This window comes from Balaenoptera ricei, chromosome 1 (genome assembly GCF_028023285.1).
Source record: "Balaenoptera ricei isolate mBalRic1 chromosome 1, mBalRic1.hap2, whole genome shotgun sequence".
NCBI lineage: Eukaryota > Metazoa > Chordata > Mammalia > Artiodactyla > Balaenopteridae > Balaenoptera > Balaenoptera ricei.
Genome location: NC_082639.1, coordinates 28,987,898 through 29,001,070, shown reverse-complemented (window position 1 = coordinate 29,001,070; position 13,173 = coordinate 28,987,898). Strand labels below are relative to the sequence as shown.

Below are 13,173 nucleotides of genomic sequence, written 5' to 3'. Positions count from 1 at the left end.
TAAGAGAAGATGAGATAAGCACTGAGAACTCATGAAAGAAATGGAAGAAAAAGACTTTTTCAAATTTAAAAATGAAGACTAAACTACAATGAGCAAATGGTAAAAATTATATCACAAAAGGCACAGTAAGGAGCAAGTAGGATGGAATTTTTTTTTAAAGAAAATAAAATGACAGATTAAAAAAAAGATAAAAGAGTTGAACCTACATTTTCAAAGGGAATCCCATGTTTTATATAAAACTGACCCAAAATGCTCAACACTGAGAAAAAAATCTAGTGAAATAACTGTAAAAAATATTTTCAGCAACCAGACAAAAAAGCAGGTCCTTTCTAGGGAAAAGAAAATCAGCTGACATCATATTTCTCTACTGAACATTCATTGTCAGAAGACAGTGGGAAAATACCTTTAAGAAACTCAACAAAGTGTGATTCAGATAAACCATAATGAAAAAGAATATTAAAAAAAAAAAGCATGTCTCTACGTGTAGAACTGAGTCACTTTGCTGTGCAGCAGAGATTGGCACAACATGGAAATCAGCTATACTTCAATAAGAAAAAATTGAATGAAAAAAAGTGTGATTCAATCATTTTATGTCTAGCCAAGCAGTCCTTCAGGAATAAGGCTATAGACAAATGGTTTTCAATATGCAAAAACTCAGCTCTTACTCATATGAGCCCTTTCTGAAGTAACAACTCGAGGACAAACTGCAACCAAGAGATGACAGGAAAAATTTTAGCAAAATGACTTGCAATTAGCACCAATACATATAATTGTAGATTTAAGATGAAAATGAATGGACATACAGGTGACAGAATGGAATGTAACTGTTAACATGCTCAGAAAACACTGGAACAGTAATATATACGAATAAATGAATAACAGAAAAACCATAAAAAGTAGCATAAACTCACTGATCGCACTTTACAGTAATAGATAGGAGTCAAAGTTGAAAGTCAAGTAGCATAAATTTAAGCAAAATCATAACAACAATAAAATAATGCTATATTGGCTAAAACTAGTTAAAAAAGGAGAGGGAGGAAAGAAGGGAAGGAAAAGAATAAAGCTAATATAAATGTTACTCATTAAGGAAAGCAAAAGATACTGCTTTAAAGAGAGAGAAAGATGAGTATTATATGAAGGTATGAAGGTAACCACTGATGAGAAAAAAAAAACCTTCCTAATAACAGAACTAGCATTTAAAAAGCACAGAAAACATACCACATGGATTATAATCCTTTTGTTAGACAATGTAGACTTTTGGCCCAAAAGTACAAAAGAAGTCACTTTATCATTGTAAAGGGTATAAATCACAATGAAGAATACAGATAGGTATACATATGCTCCCAATACTATAGCAGCAACATTACAAAAGTGGAAATATAAGAAGAAATAGAAACACAATAGGAAATTTAAATTTATTTCTCCCATTCTGAGACAAGTAAACAAAAATAAATAAGGAAATAGATGATCTAAACAACATAATCAAAATTGAAGTGCTGATGGATATTCATTTAACTCTATCCTATAAAATGATTATATCTTATTTTCAAATACCTATTGAACTTTCATTCACAAAATCTGACCATATATTAGGTTACTAAAACAAAACAAAACAAAACCCTCAACAAATTCTAAAAATAGAAATACAAACCACATTCTCTGATTAACAACACAATGAAACTAGAAATTTATAACACAATCAGAAAATAAAAAGATCTTCAATCTGAAAATTTAAAAAGTCTCTCAAACAACATTTGGACAATATGGGAAATACAAATGAAATCTGTGGTGTTTTGAGAAAATAATATAATAAAAAACTAGATATTAGAAGCTTTGGAACATAGCTAAAACAGTGATAAGAAGAAAAATAACTGTTTTTTTGGGTTTTTGTTTGTTTTTATTTTTGGCCACACCACACGGCCTGCAGGATCTTAGTTTCCCGACCAGAGATCGAACCCAGGCCCTCAGCAGTGAAAGTGCAGAGTCCCAACCATTGGACCACCAGGGAATTCCCGAAATAATTTTTTAAAATACTTTTTTTAATAAGAAAAAATGAATTAAATGAGTTACTAATATAGTTCAAAAAGTTAGGAAAAACAACTAAATTAACTGAAGAAAAGTGGAAGAAAAAATTTATAAAGCTAAAAAGAGAAATTAAGGAGTCAGAAAACAGTAAGCCAGAGAACTAAGAAAAAAATTCAAAAGCTCTTTGGTGGGGGGAGGCGGTGGGGTGAGGTGGGGAGAACCCGTTGATTAAACTCTACCTCAGGGCTTCCCTGGTGGCGCAGTGGTTGGGAGTCCGCCTGCCAATGCAGGGGACACGGGTTCGTGCGCCGGTCCGGGAAGATCCCACATGCCGCGGAGCAACTAGGCCCGTGAGCCACAACTGCTGAGCCTGCGCGTCTGGAGCCTGTGCTCCGCAACGGGAGAGGCCGATACAGTGAGAGGCCCGCGCACCACGACGAAGAGTGGCCCCCGCTCGCTGCAACTGGAGAAAGCCCTTGCACAGAAACGAAGACCCAGTGCAGCCAAAAATAAATAAATAAAAAAAAGTCTAAACTACTACCTCTCCTAATTAAGAGTAAAAAGGACAAAGCACAAATATAAAAAAGAAACTATGGGGATAAACCACAGAAGTAGACAAAACTAAAAAAAAAAAAAAAAAAAAAAAAAAAAAAAAAGGAACTACTTAGTAAAGATACATTAGCTATAGATAAAATATATATTTCTAGTAAGATATAACCTACCAAAACTGAATCCAGAGAGTCTAAACAGACTGATTTTTCACAAAATAAATGAAAGATTTAAAAGAGCTACCCACCAAACAAAGCAAAACACACCAGGCCACAAGATTCTACAGGGGAATTCTACCAAATCTTAAAAGAGCTGATAATTTCAATACTCTTTAAAAACTGTTGTACATTTTAGAAAATGGGAAACTTCTAAATTCTTTATGAAATAAAATATTAATACCAAAACTTGAAAAAGACTGCATTAAAAAAAGAAAAGATTGCAGATCAGATCAATCTTACTTTTTTGCAATTTGATTAAAAAGGTAAAGCATTAACAAACAGTTTCCAACATCACATTAAAATAATCCAAAAACACAAGTTTAGTTCAGTGTTTGTTAAAAAAGAAGGGAAATATCATATCATCAGCTCCATAGCCACTAAAAGACATCTGACAAAATTCAACATCCATTCTTGATTAGAAGTACTCAATAAAATAGGAACCAACAGATGCTCCTAAACATATACATACATATATGTATTTAATGCAGAAACACTGGAAGCATTCCTTCTAAAGTAAGGAATAAAAAGAGGATGCCCACTACTCTCTAATGGTTGACACTGTCCTATCTAATTCGTCAATAAAATCTGATAAAAAATATTAGAGGTATAAAAATCCAAAGGAAGACGTAAACCTATCACCATCATAGATGAAATGATTATAACCTAGAAACTGCAAGGAAATCACTTGAAAAGTTAATGGAATTCAATAAGGCAGAGAGAAAAAAGTTACTATACAGAAATTAAACGCCTTCATGTACATAAACAATAACCAGTTAGAATCTATAAACCCATTTAATAGGGAAAAAAGAGAGAGAGGACATATCCAGGAATGATAATAAGAAATGTGCAAATTTTATGTGAGGAAAACTTAAAACATTCCTGAAGTAAACAAAAGTAATCCTGAACAAATGGAAAGGCATAGTGTTTTCTTGGATAGAAAGACTCACTATCTTAAGACTCAGTAACTTAATTTAAAAATATAATGAGGTCACAGTAAAAGTAACAGCCCATCCTCCCATAACCACTAGCTCTGACAAGGTATTTCTAAAGCTTATATAGTGAGATAAGTAAGAATGGCCTAGAAATCCTGAAGAGAAAAATGAGACTAGCCCTAGAAGATATTAAAAGTTATAAAAGAAAGGAGTGACTGAAACACACAGCCCCACCAAAAGACAAATTTCTACATGACAAAAAGCAAAAACAAGACCGCACCAAAGATCAAAAGATAAATAACAACCTAGGGATAATATTTGCAATTCATATTGCAAAGGGCTAATCTCCTTGATTTCAGAAAGCTCTCTCAGTAAATAAGACCAAAAATCCAACAGGAAAAAAGGAGCAAAGGACATAAAGAATTAATAAAAAAGAAATAAGGTGGCCCTTACATATGTGAAAAGATGGTCAAATGCAAATTAATAGTACATAAGGAAACTATTTCTTGTAAATTTGATTGACAAAAACCTAGAGTTTGACACCTCTAGTGGCAAAGGTAAAGGGAAACAGGTAGTCTCATTTCCTGATGCACAATATTTACAATCTCAGTGGAGGGCAATCTGGCAGTAACAATCAAAATTACAAATATATCTGCTTTTGACCCATCAATCTCACCTCCTGAAATCTATCTTAAAAATACAAATATATGAATGATGTTCTGAAATGGAAAATAATTAAAAACAGCCCTAGTATACACCTAAAGATGACTTTAAAAATACATCATCTTGACGTATCCCCACAATGGTAGATGCAGCTGAAAATAGTGACAAAACTATGTACTGATCTGGAAAGACCCAGGGATCCTTGGAGGAATGGCTGATTCCAGGTATAGAGCAGGAAATACAGGATGAATCTGGAAAATTCTGCTGTGTCAGAAAGCAAGAAAGCTATCAAAGACAATGAATTATCAACAGGACAATGTGATTTTCCACATAAGAATTCCATCTAATGTAAAAGGAATAACAGAATTAGAAAAAATACCAGTTGGTAATCCCTAGTGAAATAAATGACTCAGGTAACAATGATCAATGAATGGAATATCAGTGATTGAAAGATTGATTGGGAAATTTACTATGGAGAGATCAGGCCTACTGATCTCTGAACATACTGATCAATCTTAGTACCACTAAAGTTGGGACCACCATATACTATATGCCTCCTAATATGATATAATATGGAGCATTTATGAATCAGAATTCAATCAAGCTTACAGGGCCAACTTTCATTTTCAGGAAATATAGGGGATAGAGGAAGAAGACAATGACACCACAAGAAAACAAAAGACAAATCCAGATTTTTGGATATTCTACAGGAAAAGTGAAAGTTTCTACAACAAGTCAATGACATAAAAAAGGAAAAAACAAAACAAAACTAGAGGGAAGGAAATGGGACTACTACATTTTTAAAAGGCATAATAGCCAAATGTGATGTGTGGATCTTGTTTAGATCCTGATTAGAACCAACCAACTATAGAAAGATATATTTGAGACTATCAGGGAAATCTGATTATGGACAGGGAATTAGAAACTACAAATAAATGATTAAATTTTTTACATATGATAGTGGCATTGTGACTGTGTAAGAAAACATCCATATTTTTAGAGATGCACACTGTAGCAGGGAAAAAATAACATGCTGTATGGGATTTGATTTAAAATTACTACAGTAGAGGAAGAAATGTACATAGTTTAAGCAAAGGCAGAAAAATCCTGACAATCTGGATATTGGCTACATAGGCAGCAGTTTATCATACTAGTCTCTCTACTTTTATATATACTTGAAAATATTCTTAAAAAAAAAAAAAACACCTAAAAATGAGAATGCAATTAGCACCACATTAAACATCAGTAGTAGGCACAATCTAAAGGTCACCAAGACCAACAGACTTCTCGTCCTTTAAAATATGTATTTCATAATGAAATACTGACATATAATAGTTAAGGATAAAAATGAGTTATAATTGCTCAGATGATCATGTCAAGGCTTTTATATTTGCTTTCATTTGCTTACTTTATGTTTAGTAGCATTCCAGGACAAGTTCTATATAAAGGATTTCTAAATGAAATGTAATAAAAAATAAAGGTTTTTCCAGTTTGTCTTAATATATGTCCAAATATTAATTCAAGATACCAGTACATATAATTACATATAAAGTGTACATATATACAGACACACACACACAGGTCATATAGAAATCAACTACCCAACACAGAATATGGTTTTAATTCCCTTACCATCAATATTAAGCATCATTTTCCACATGGCAGGCCGAACAGACTGATGGAATCCAAACCAAACTTCCCTGCCCCCTCCCAGAGGGTGGTCATATCCTTCTGGAGCTGAGAAAAAGGAACGCCCCACAGGCGTATATCTACAAAAATTAAAATGGCATGTTCAATCTTTTCCTTCCTATTGAGTATTTAAATCTGCAGAACAGGTGAGTCTAGAGGATATAATCTTAACTTATCATAATAATGCCTCTCATTATGAATATATGAAATTAAACATTTTCCAAATTTGTGAAAGCAAAAAGCAACCACTCAAAATAAAACACCATCCCTCACTGAAATTCTCTACACTTAAAACTACTGTTTGAATAAGATTAAATTTTATTTAAAAGTTTTAAAAAATAGTTTCAACCTTAGAAAATGCTAAAGAATAAATAATTATTGATCAGAAAGCTACTTCTATAAATGTTGTTTGTAGGACATAATATTTTTCTTTAAAAAGACACACTGATCCTATACATATACACATAGATACACATATACACATGTGAGATGCTAGTGTGATTAAAAAAGTAACAATTTCAACACAATTTGATACTGTTATACAAACAATGAAATTACCTTTAAAACACAGTGATTTAACTAAAATACTAAAACTGATAGTGTATCAGTTAGTCAAGATTTATAGCTCCCAAGAAAAAGGGTTAGACATTTTTTTCTGAAAAAAATAGCTACGCTAATGATGTGCATTTACTTTCACAAGTCAGAGAATTTTATGTAACTTACTTCTCTCAATGAATTTGTATGCATGCTATTCTTCAACTGAGATAATCAAAATATACAACATCTGAATGTTAACCAAAGGAAGACTGCACAACCTACTTTTGGGAAGAAAGCTTTCATGCTTAAAATCTAAAGAGGAAAAAAAAGCCAGAAGCACCCACTTCATGGAGGGCAGATGTCGTAGCACCACATCAACGGCATGGACAGGATTAGTGCTGATTGGCTTGTCTAATTCCAGTGGCTCTGGCAAGGTCCGTCCTGTCAGTACTTCATGTAGTAGGTGCCAACTCACCCGAGAGACAAATTTGATTGACACCTTGAAAGGTCGATCTTTTCCACCTTCCCCAGGTAAAGTAACATCTAAATCTACCTGTTGATGGGAAAAGAGTCAACTGGTAAAAGTTTTAAAAGATAAATACAATAATTTTTAACTGATACAAATATTTAAGAGAAAACAAGGCAAATATAAAAAAAAAAACCAATCTCAATGTCAAATCGATAGACTAAAATGTAAATAAGTTATTTATGCCAGCATTCTCTGTCATTGCAAAATATGGAAATTACCTAAATGACCATTTAGGCAGATATAAAAAAAAAGGTAACGGAACTGCTATGAAATAATTTCCAAGCTACACTGTTATGTGAAAAAAAGCAAGCACAAAAGATTACAAATAGTATGCCATATTTTATGTGAGAAAGGGGGAAATGGAAAAATATTCATCTATCTGCTTATTTTTGTAAAAAGAAACACAGAAAGCATGAATCAGAAACAACAAAAAAAAAGGGGTTACTTTCAAAGGATATGAATGAACAGACTGGAAGAAATAAAGGAGAGATTAACAATTCTGAGTATACTTTTCAGCTTAGTTTTGACTTTTGGAAGCATGTTAAATTAAGTTCTATAACATTAAAAAAATAAAAATAAGATCAACAAGGATGGAGAGAAAAAACTAAAACTGAATAGATACAAAATCAAATGAAACCAAATGCATTTCAAACAAATAACATAGCCAGATTGAAAGAATATTAAAAAAAATAAAAAAAGAAAGAAAGAAAGAAAAGAAAACACTAATTTAGGTAACTCCTGAACATAATATATTGACTATACTCTTGGTTAGGGGTGTGGAGGAGGGGTGGGTGGGAAAGAACTGCATACAAAGTAAAACCTTAAACTCTTACTACTAAGTTTGTTTTCTGTAGTGATATAGTGTAGTAATTCAGAAACTATTTTATATGTACTGTAGGACTGAACAAAAAAGTAAAAGTGGTAATATTTTGGAGAGTCAGGGGTTTAAAGGAGACGGAAGACACAAATATGCAATGTAGGGAGTAAAGGAAGAATCCTGTTGCGATAGACTAGAACTGGAAGAATCAGTTTGAATTCATGATTTCCAATAAACATATTGTATGATATTGCATACAATAAGTAGTGGTACCTGCAGGATACATATGTTAAGTTTATTATATGAATGTAATATTTATTTATTATCTGCTTTGTTTGTCTATTTACTTATTTTATGTATTTATATTTTCTATCTCTGTCCATTGAAAGGGCTTAGAAGCACATATACCCCAGCAGCAATGAGCACATCCAGTACCCAGATTTTGGTTTCTAAATTGTATTCCCTAACTAAAAGAAACCAGTGTACCTTTGAGATATGGCTGGTTGCAGGACTACAGCAGGGAAAACACAAGATGAACCTGGAACATCTTGTGCCCAAAAGTAAGGAAATACTCAAAAAAAAAAAAAAAAAAAAAGATGTGTCATGACAAAAGCACACAGGAACCAACTTAAAGGGGCTGCCACAGGCAAAATCTGGGACAATTTGGGCAAATAAATAAGGATACAGAACTAGAAGAGAAGAAAATGCGCTCCCTTACAGTAGAATAACAATGATTAATGTAGAAGGAATGACAGAATTAGAAAATCACCATTACTACATAATAATAAACCTTCCAAGCAAGAATCATCAGTTACTAAAAAATTCTAAAGAGAAATGGGATTCTTAAAAGTATCTCCCTTATAAAAATTAAAAACTTTGGTGCATCAAGGGACACAATCAACATAGTGAAAAGGCAACCTATGGAATGTGAGAAAATATTCCAAAACATATATCCCATGAGAATACATAAAGAATTCCTAAAACTCAAAAACAACAACAAAACCAAATAATCCAATTAAAAAATGGGCAAAGGAGTTGCATACACATTTCTCCAAAGAAGATACACAAAAGGCCCATAAGCATATGAAAAGATGCTCAACATCATTAGCCATTAGGTAAATGCAAATCAAACCCACAATGAGATATTACTTCACACCCAATAGGATGACAACTATCGAAAATTCAGAAAACAACAAATGTTGGCAAGGATGTGAAGTATTTAGAACCCTTGTCCACTGTTTGTAGAAACATAAAATGGTACAGTCACTATGGAAAACAGTATGGTGGTTTCCCAAAACACTAAAAATACAATTATCATTTATATGACCCAGCAACTCTACTTCTAGGTATATACACAAGAGAACTGAAAGCAGGCATTAGAAGAGAGATTTATACACCCATGTTGCATTATTGCATTATTTGCAATAGCCAAAAGGTGCTCATCAGTGGATGAATGGATAAACAAAATGTGGTATATACATTCAATGGAATATTATTCAACCTTAAAAAGGGAAGAAATTGTGACACACGTGACAACATGAATGAACCTTGAGGACATTATGCTAAGTAAAATAATCCAGTCACAAAAGGACAAATACTGTATGGTTCCACTTATACGAGGTCCCTAGAGTAAATCTATGTTCAAATGGGAAAGCAACCCAAGTGTCCATCAACAGATGAATGGATAAGTAAAATGTAGTATATACATATGATGGAATACTATTCAGCCTTAAAAAGGGAGGAAATTCTGACACATGTCACAACATGGATTAATCTTGAGGATACTATGCTAAGTGAAGTAAGCCAATCACAAAAGACAAAACCACTATGATTCCACTTATATGAGGTACTAAGAGAGGTCAAATTCATAAAGACAGAAAGTAGAATGGTGGTTGCCAGGGCCTGAGGGGAGGGAAAATGGGGAGTTAAGTGTCTAATGTGTACAGAGTTACAGTTTTACAAGATGGAGATGGATGATGGTGATGGTTGTAAATGTACTTTGCCACTGAACCATACCTTAAAAATGGCTCAGATGATAAACTTCATGTTATGTGTATTTTACCACAATTAAAAAAAATACTATCGCCCCACAAAAGAAAGAAGAATAACTTGAAAGGAGAAACTTGGCAGATACCAACTTAACCAAGTGATCGAAGTTAACATCACCATTAATGGAACAAATACATATTATGTGCCTCCTGATACGATGCACTATTAAGGAAAGAACACTTATGTAATATTCCTGCCAAAAAAGCTTACTCAGAATCTAACCAAGAGGAAGCACCAGAAAAACACAGAGGGACATCCTACAAAATAACCTGCCTGTAATCATCAACCATGTTAATGTCATAAAAGAAAAAAAAAAAAAAGGCTGGGAAATGGTTCCAGAATAAAGAAGACTAAAAAGACATAACATCTAAATACATTCAGGAACCTGGATTGGATTCTGTACTAAAGGGGAAAAAAATGCTGAAGGACATCATTGGAACAAATGACAAAACTGGAATAGGGGCAGATTGGTCAAAAATATATCAATGTAAAATTTAGGGAAGTTGGTAACTGTACTGTGGTTTTTATCCTTGCTCTTAGGAAAAACACATTAAAGGGCATAATGTATAAAACCTACTCTTGAATGGTTCAGGAGAAAATAAGTATGTATATGTATCTCTATATATAGCTGTCTCTATAGATACAAAGAAAGTAAAAGAGAAAAGAAAGAGAATGATAAAACAAATGTGGCAAACTTTAAGAACACTGATGAATCTGGGTATACATGAGTTCTCTGCATGATTCTTACAACTTTTCTTTGAGTTTGAAATTATTTCAAAATAAAAAGTTAAAATAGATAAATAATACATATATAGACTACAATAAAATGGCAATAAGTGCATTTAAAAGACATTGCAAAAGTACAGCTTTCTGATAAAGGAATGCATCTTACCCCTGTAGTTGCCACAGGAAGTGGATTGGCTGTGTAAAGGCTTCTTTTTCCATCATAAACTGGTCTACGGTCCCCAAATATAGTTACTTTAAAATGCTGAACCATTGAGTCAACCACCTCCCTAAAAAAGGGAAAAAATGCATTCATATAATCCTCTGCATGATGAAATACAAAAATCTTAACTAAAGTAACTTCTTACACGATTTAAAGCTGTCCAAATTCTAAAAGATAATCATACATGGTAAAGATTTTGCTTTCAGGACCATGGCTTAGGATACCAGAAAGATTGATTTCTGGGAAGGGATGATATGAATTTCACAAAAGACAGAGAAGAATAAATCCAGTGAATTACTTAATCATTTCGTGACACAGTTGACCTGCAAAATATTATCCTTATAAACTGATCTAAAATCCCTTTCACCATCTCTAAGAACTACCTGACACATTCACCTTCCTTTATCAAAGAATATGACGCTCTTTCCTTTGTGCTCAAATAGCACCTAGTACATATATCTATTAGAACACTTACTTCACTGTATTATAATTATTATTACATACTTCACTTCTACTAGACTGTGAGATTTTAAGAGCAATAAACACACCTGTATCCTGTACCCCCCCCATTCCTCTACCCACCCATTCTTCCAATGGTATCTAGCCAGTAAGGATATTTTGAAACCTCCATTTTTTTACCCAGCAAACATTTTTATCCTATATACTTACATGGGATGATATTAAAGTTTTTTTAGACATTTTTAAAAATTTGCAGACTACAGAGAGAATAATACCAAATATCCACAAATCAATATTTATTTTTACATACACATAATTTGTAAAAGCAGTGGAAAGATATCTAGAAGGGTATGTACCAAACAGATACAGTGGTTAGTTACCTCTGGAGAAAGAAGTGAAGAGAAGAATTGTTTTTTATTTTGTTTACACAATCTAAATATATTACAATGACAGTATACTCACATAGTACTGGTATAATTTACAATGCATTTAAAAGAATGGGAAAAAAATTCAATTCTAGCCCAGTGAAGTAGAAGAGAAAGGAGAGAAAAAAGCATTTTCTGGAACAAAATAATTAAGCTGATTTGATACCCAGAGGAATTTTCCAAATGCTCAAAATTTCTATTTCCCCGCCTTTCAATTTTATTTTGCAAGTATTTCTTGCACCAGTCTTTTACTTTCCATTCCCAATTACCATCATCCTAAATTAAAACCTCATGTCCTAGTACCTGAATTATTTTAAGTTTCTTGTTTTTTATGCCTTTAATTTTTTCTTCTCCGGCCCAACTTATATCCCACTGCCAAATGAGTCTCCAAACCCCACTTTTTTTTATTCTCCAGGTACAAAAGCTTAAGTTAATCATGCTCCTCAGTTCATGCCACATTATCATCATTCATCTATATAAGACTCCTCTTCTAACTAATTGATTTCTTTCCTTCCATATTCATTTCTTATTCCCATTCTTCCCAATAAGTTATTTTTTCTAATGTGTTTGAAAAACATTCTTCTGTTTGTATATATTCCTAACTTCACCCTCTGCACTAGGTTTTTAAAATCTGTTCACGTTGCTGTGGGACACTTAGTTCCTTGTGATGCAAAGTACTCCACATGTTGTCTACTTACTCTCCCAGCAATACAGACTCAGAGTATCTTTAACATTCAGCCACCAAAACAATGCTACAATGCAATATCTCCTTCTATGTCCCCTTATGAACTTGTGTGAGAATTAATCTCTGGCTATATATACCCAGGAACAGAACTGTTAGGTCCAAGTGAATTTTATCAACTAAATGATGAAGAACTGCCAAACTGCTCTGCAGAATGGCTGCACTGAACAATCCTCCTGGAGCTTCCTATTTCCCTACATCCCAGACAAGATTTGGCATTATCCAGCTTTGCTTTCTAATTTTTGCTAGCTCAGTGGGTAAAACTAAAAGCTTGTTTTATTTAGATTTCTCTTATTACTAATGAATTTGAGCATCCCTTCATTATTTGTGTTTCTTCTTTTGTGAATTCCCTGTTTGTTTCCTTTGTTCATTTTCTACTGGGGTCCCAGTCTTCTTGTTGAATTGAAGGAGTTTCTTTGATATTCTAATGTTAATTCATTAACAGGTTTAGTTGTTGCAAATGTCTTCCCCCAAATGTTACCTGCCTGTTAACAACGCCTATGTATTTACTGAACTGAAATCTTTAATGCTGTATCATCAAATTAATCATTTTTTCACCTTATGGTTTCATGCTTTTAAGGTTTTAAGAAATA

The 13,173-nt window shown here is 33.1% G+C and overlaps 1 protein-coding gene across 2 annotated transcripts in view; it reads right to left on the bottom strand.

The window, feature by feature from the left end:
* Positions 1-13,173, bottom strand: part of LOC132348931 (protein argonaute-3) — a 118,824-nt gene that overhangs the window by 69,359 nt on the left and 36,292 nt on the right. For both annotated transcript variants that reach the window (XM_059896916.1, XM_059896926.1), the window contains 3 exons: positions 10,901-11,021; positions 6,958-7,166; positions 6,020-6,156 (listed from right to left, as the gene is read on the bottom strand). In XM_059896916.1, the coding sequence (XP_059752899.1) occupies positions 6,020-6,156; positions 6,958-7,166; positions 10,901-11,021 (467 nt within the window). The remainder of the gene's footprint in view (positions 1-6,019; positions 6,157-6,957; positions 7,167-10,900; positions 11,022-13,173) is intronic.